The sequence below is a fragment of the Diorhabda sublineata genome, chromosome 4, assembly GCF_026230105.1.
Source record: "Diorhabda sublineata isolate icDioSubl1.1 chromosome 4, icDioSubl1.1, whole genome shotgun sequence".
Lineage (NCBI taxonomy): Eukaryota > Metazoa > Arthropoda > Insecta > Coleoptera > Chrysomelidae > Diorhabda > Diorhabda sublineata.
This window is the reverse complement of record NC_079477.1, coordinates 35553564-35559616: the sequence shown is the minus strand read 5'-3', so window position 1 is coordinate 35559616 and position 6053 is coordinate 35553564. Positions and strand designations below refer to the sequence as shown.

Here is a 6053-nt window from a genome sequence, read left to right as displayed (position 1 = left end):
AATGATGTAAACTGTTTTAATACGATCTAGAATGATCGAAAATGTTCTAAAAAACGATTACTATAATTCTAAATATACCAACAACCATCTAGAATGATTCAAAAACGATCTAGATTGGTCTAAAGTGTTTCAAAATAATCTAAAATCACCCAAAATGTATTAAAACGATCTAGTATGATTAAAATTGTTCCAAAAACGATCTAGAATAGTCTAAATTGCTTAAAAATTATCTAGAATATTCCAAAAACGAGCTAGAATCGTCTGAAGTGTTCCAAAAACGATCCAGAATGATCTAAAGTGTTTCGAAACGATCTAGAATAATCCAAAAATGATGTAAACTGTTTTAATACGATCTAGAATGATCGAAAATGTTCTAAAAAACGATTACTATAATTCTAAATATACCAAAAACCATCTAGAATGATTCAAAAACGATCTAGATTGGTCTAAAGTGTTTCAAAATAATCTAAAATCACCCAAAATGTATTAAAACGATCTAGTATGATTAAAATTGTTCCAAAAACGATCTAGAATAGTCTAAATTGCTTAAAAATTATCTAGAATATTCCAAAAACGAGCTAGAATCGTCTGAAGTGTTCCAAAAACGATCCAGAATGATCTAAAGTGTTTCGAAACGATCTAGAATAATCCAAAAATGATGTAAACTGTTTTAATACGATCTAGAATGATCGAAAATGTTCTAAAAAACGATTACTATAATTCTAAATATACCAAAAACCATCTAGAATGATTCAAAAACGATCTAGATTGGTCTAAAGTGTTTCAAAATAATCTAAAATCACCCAAAATGTATTAAAACGATCTAGTATGATTAAAATTGTTCCAAAAACGATCTAGAATAGTCTAAATTGCTTAAAAATTATCTAGAATATTCCAAAAACGAGCTAGAATCGTCTGAAGTGTTCCAAAAACGATCCAGAATGATCTAAAGTGTTTCGAAACGATCTAGAATAATCCAAAAATGATGTAAACTGTTTTAATACGATCTAGAATGATCGAAAATGTTCTAAAAAACGATTACTATAATTCTAAATATACCAACAACCATCTAGAATGATTCAAAAACGATCTAGATTGGTCTAAAGTGTTTCAAAATAATCTAAAATCACCCAAAATGTATTAAAACGATCTAGTATGATTAAAATTGTTCCAAAAACGATCTAGAATAGTCTAAATTGCTTAAAAATTATCTAGAATATTCCAAAAACGAGCTAGAATCGTCTGAAGTGTTCCAAAAACGATCCAGAATGATCTAAAGTGTTTCGAAACGATCTAGAATAATCCAAAAATGATGTAAACTGTTTTAATACGATCTAGAATGATCGAAAATGTTCTAAAAAACGATTACTATAATTCTAAATATACCAAAAACCATCTAGAATGATTCAAAAACGATCTAGATTGGTCTAAAGTGTTTCAAAATAATCTAAAATCACCCAAAATGTATTAAAACGATCTAGTATGATTAAAATTGTTCCAAAAACGATCTAGAATAGTCTAAATTGCTTAAAAATTATCTAGAATATTCCAAAAACGAGCTAGAATCGTCTGAAGTGTTCCAAAAACGATCCAGAATGATCTAAAGTGTTTCGAAACGATCTAGAATAATCCAAAAATGATGTAAACTGTTTTAATACGATCTAGAATGATCGAAAATGTTCTAAAAAACGATTACTATAATTCTAAATATACCAACAACCATCTAGAATGATTCAAAAACGATCTAGATTGGTCTAAAGTGTTTCAAAATAATCTAAAATCACCCAAAATGTATTAAAACGATCTAGTATGATTAAAATTGTTCCAAAAACGATCTAGAATAGTCTAAATTGCTTAAAAATTATCTAGAATATTCCAAAAACGAGCTAGAATCGTCTGAAGTGTTCCAAAAACGATCCAGAATGATCTAAAGTGTTTCGAAACGATCTAGAATAATCCAAAAATGATGTAAACTGTTTTAATACGATCTAGAATGATCGAAAATGTTCTAAAAAACGATTACTATAATTCTAAATATACCAAAAACCATCTAGAATGATTCAAAAACGATCTAGATTGGTCTAAAGTGTTTCAAAATAATCTAAAATCACCCAAAATGTATTAAAACGATCTAGTATGATTAAAATTGTTCCAAAAACGATCTAGAATAGTATAAATTGCTTAAAAATTATCTAGAATATTCCAAAAACGAGCTAGAATCGTCTGAAGTGTTCCAAAAACGACCCAGAATGATCTAAAGTGTTTCGAAACGATCTAGAATAATCCAAAAATGATGTAAACTGTTTTAATACGATCTAGAATGATCGAAAATGTTCTAAAAAACGATTACTATAATTCTAAATATACCAACAACCATCTAGAATGATTCAAAAACGATCTAGATTGGTCTAAAGTGTTTCAAAATAATCTAGAATCACCCAAAATGTATTTAAACGATCTAGTATGATTGAAATTGTTTCAAAAACGATCTAGAATAGTCTAAATTGTTTAAAAATGATCTAGAACAATCGAAAAAGTTCCAAAAACGAGCTAGAATCGTCTGAAGTGTTTCAAAAACGATCCAGAATTATCGAAAGTGTTTCAAAACGATCTAGTATAATCCAAAAATGAGGTAAACTGTTTTAATACGATCTAGAATGATCGAAAATGTTCTAAAAAACGATTACTATAATTCTAAATATACCAACAACCATCTAGAATGATTCAAAAACGATCTAGATTGGTCTAAAGTGTTTCAAAATAATCTAGAATCACCCAAAATGTATTTAAACGATCTAGTATGATTGAAATTGTTTCAAAAACGATCTAGAATAGTCTAAATTGTTTAAAAATGATCTAGAACAATCGAAAAAGTTCCAAAAACGAGCTAGAATCGTCTGAAGTGTTTCAAAAACGATCCAGAATTATCGAAAGTGTTTCAAAACGATCTAGTATAATCCAAAAATGAGGTAAACTGTTTTAATACGATCTAGAATGATCGAAAATGTTCTAAAAAACGATTACTATAATTCTAAATATACCAACAACCATCTAGAATGATTCAAAAACGATCTAGATTGGTCTAAACTGTTTCAAAATAATCTAGAATCACCCAAAATGTATTTAAACGATCTAGTATGATTGAAATTGTTTCAAAAACGATCTAGAATAGTCTAAATTGTTTAAAAATGATCTAGAACAATCGAAAAAGTTCCAAAAACGAGCTAGAATCGTCTGAAGTGTTTCAAAAACGATCCAGAATTATCGAAAGTGTTTCAAAACGATCTAGTATAATCCAAAAATGAGGTAAACTGTTTTAATACGATCTAGAATGATCGAAAATGTTCTAAAAAACGATTACTATAATTCTAAATATACCAACAACCATCTAGAATGATTCAAAAACGATCTAGATTGGTCTAAAGTGTTTCAAAATAATCTAGAATCACCCAAAATGTATTTAAACGATCTAGTATGATTGAAATTGTTTCAAAAACGATCTAGAATAGTCTAAATTGTTTAAAAATGATCTAGAACAATCGAAAAAGTTCCAAAAACGAGCTAGAATCGTCTGAAGTGTTTCAAAAACGATCCAGAATTATCGAAAGTGTTTCAAAACGATCTAGTATAATCCAAAAATGAGGTAAACTGTTTTAATACGATCTAGAATGATCGAAAATGTTCTAAAAAACGATTACTATAATTCTAAATATACCAACAACCATCTAGAATGATTCAAAAACGATCTAGATTGGTCTAAAGTGTTTCAAAATAATCTAGAATCACCCAAAATGTATTTAAACGATCTAGTATGATTGAAATTGTTTCAAAAACGATCTAGAATAGTCTAAATTGTTTAAAAATGATCTAGAACAATCGAAAAAGTTCCAAAAACGAGCTAGAATCGTCTGAAGTGTTTCAAAAACGATCCAGAATTATCGAAAGTGTTTCAAAACGATCTAGTATAATCCAAAAATGAGGTAAACTGTTTTAATACGATCTAGAATGATCGAAAATGTTCTAAAAAACGATTACTATAATTCTAAATATACCAACAACCATCTAGAATGATTCAAAAACGATCTAGATTGGTCTAAACTGTTTCAAAATAATCTAGAATCACCCAAAATGTATTTAAACGATCTAGTATGATTGATATTGTTTCAAAAACGATCTAGAATAGTCTAAATTGTTTAAAAATGATCTAGAACAATCGAAAAAGTTCCAAAAACGAGCTAGAATCGTCTGAAGTGTTTCAAAAACGATCCAGAATTATCGAAAGTGTTTCAAAACGATCTAGTATAATCCAAAAATGAGGTAAACTGTTTTAATATAATCTAGAATGATTGAAAATGTTCTAAAAACGATTTAAAATATTCCAAAGCCATCTGGAATGATACAAAAATGATCTAGAATGGTCTAAACTGTTTCAAAATCATCTAGAACGATCACAAATATTCCAAAAATAACCAGAATCCACCGAAACACGTATTAATTTGTATATTTAAGAAACAAAACCAATTCGTCGAGTAAAATTTCATTATAGAACATAAAACAACACAATTATATACAGGGTACGATAAAAAATTTGAACTTTCAGATTCATTTCGCTTTTATTAGAGATTTTTTAGGCGGATTCGTTGGTTTCGAGGCCTGTTTTTTCAATTTCACGTGTGCTGGAGCCGCCGCTCTGTTTTTGGCCGCAACTAGAGCTTGTTTAATGTAAGACATTCGCCTCCTCAAGGTCTCTCTCCAACCGCATTCGAAGGCCATGCGTTTTTCCTCCGCCGAAGGCGATCTGCGCAACATTTTCCCGAACATCAATTGCCAAACTTCTTCTTTGTTACATAGCTACGGATACGAGGGCGTTCGAAAGTTATACTATACGGGGGAAGGTGATAAAGTTACCTCGTAAAAAATTTTGTTCGTTCTGGATAATGTTAAGACGTCGTTGATTTTCAGATAGCGGAGAATAAGTAAAAAAGGTCGAGCGGGGAGATTTTCCAATGTTCTCTTGTTGTCGATCAAATTTTTTATATAATCGAACACGTTTCGACCGAAATTGTTTTTTATTTCTTCTTGCAGATGTTTATCGTCGAGAAAATCGTCGATTTCGCATATTTTTCGCTTGGGAAACGAATGGGGCCCGTGGGTGATTTTCCAAACGTTCAAACATAACTAAAAACGATACAATTCGATTCGATTTTATATTTTTTTTAACTGAAAACGACTTACAAACGATTCGCCAATTGTTAAACCGTAGTAGTCCCTGCTCGGCGCCGTTGCGCGTGCGTATAGTTGCAGCAACGTCGATTTTTTAAAATCTCTCGCCGCCATTTTATTCATTTCGACAATTACTAGACGATTTGACGTTTATTTGACGGAACCTGTCAAAAGTCATAGATCTCAACCGCCGTTTACGCGTCTGTCGCTGTAATTTCGATGATACCAATGTTGCCAGATAGTTTAATTTGTCTCAAGAACTAGTTTTTAACGTTAATCGTATTATGAAACATCTAAATTATTCCCGGAGCACTCTGAATTGATCTCATGTAATTCAAGACGTTTAAAAAGTATTAAAAGTAATCTACTATGGCCTTAAGTATCCCAAAACTATCTATGATGACCTTAAATGTTCCAAAACGATTTGAAACTGCTCCTAAACCATTTCAAAAGATGTCAAAAATGGTATAAAAGTGTTCTAAATCGATTAAGAACGACTTTAAGTGCTCTAAAATGACCTTAAGTGTCCTCAAACGATTTTAAACTGCTCTTAAACCATTTAAAAATTTGTCTAAGAGGTCTAAAATGGTAAAAAAGTGTTCTAAATCGATTAAGAACGACTTTAAGTGCTCTAAAATAACTTTAAGTGTCCTTAAACGATTTGAAACTGCTCTTAAACCATATAAAAATTTGTCTAAGAGGTCTAAAATGGTAAAAAAGTGTTCTAAATCGATTGAGAACCATTTTAAGTGCTCTAAAATGACCTTAAGTGTCCTCAAACGATTTTAAACTGCTCTTAAACCATTTAAAAAGATGTCTAAGAGGTCTAA

At 30.2% G+C, this 6053-nt stretch overlaps 1 protein-coding gene across 1 annotated transcript; it reads right to left on the bottom strand.

Annotated features, from left to right (window-relative positions):
* Window positions 1–4602: 4602 nt before the first annotated feature.
* On the bottom strand, window positions 4603–5337 carry LOC130443372 (F-box only protein 36-like). The gene is made up of 3 exons (XM_056777945.1): window positions 5236–5337; window positions 4909–5178; window positions 4603–4851 (listed from the first exon to the last, which is right to left on the bottom strand). The coding sequence occupies exons 1-3, from the start codon at window positions 5335–5337 to the stop codon at window positions 4603–4605; spliced, it is 621 nt and encodes a 206-aa protein (XP_056633923.1).
* Between the last annotated feature and the right edge of the window lie 716 nt (window positions 5338–6053).

Bases quoted from the DNA above. Each gene is read 5' to 3' on its own strand.
- LOC130443372 (XM_056777945.1), bottom strand. From the start codon at position 5,337: ATGGCGGCGAGAGATTTTAAAAAATCGACGTTGCTGCAACTATACGCA. The intron at 5,179-5,235 runs GTAAGTCGTTTT...TATCGTTTTTAG, and splicing joins TAACAATTGGCGAATCGTTT to TTATGTTTGAACGTTTGGAA. The intron at 4,852-4,908 runs GTAACTTTATCA...TCGTATCCGTAG, and splicing joins CGAACAAAATTTTTTACGAG to CTATGTAACAAAGAAGAAGT.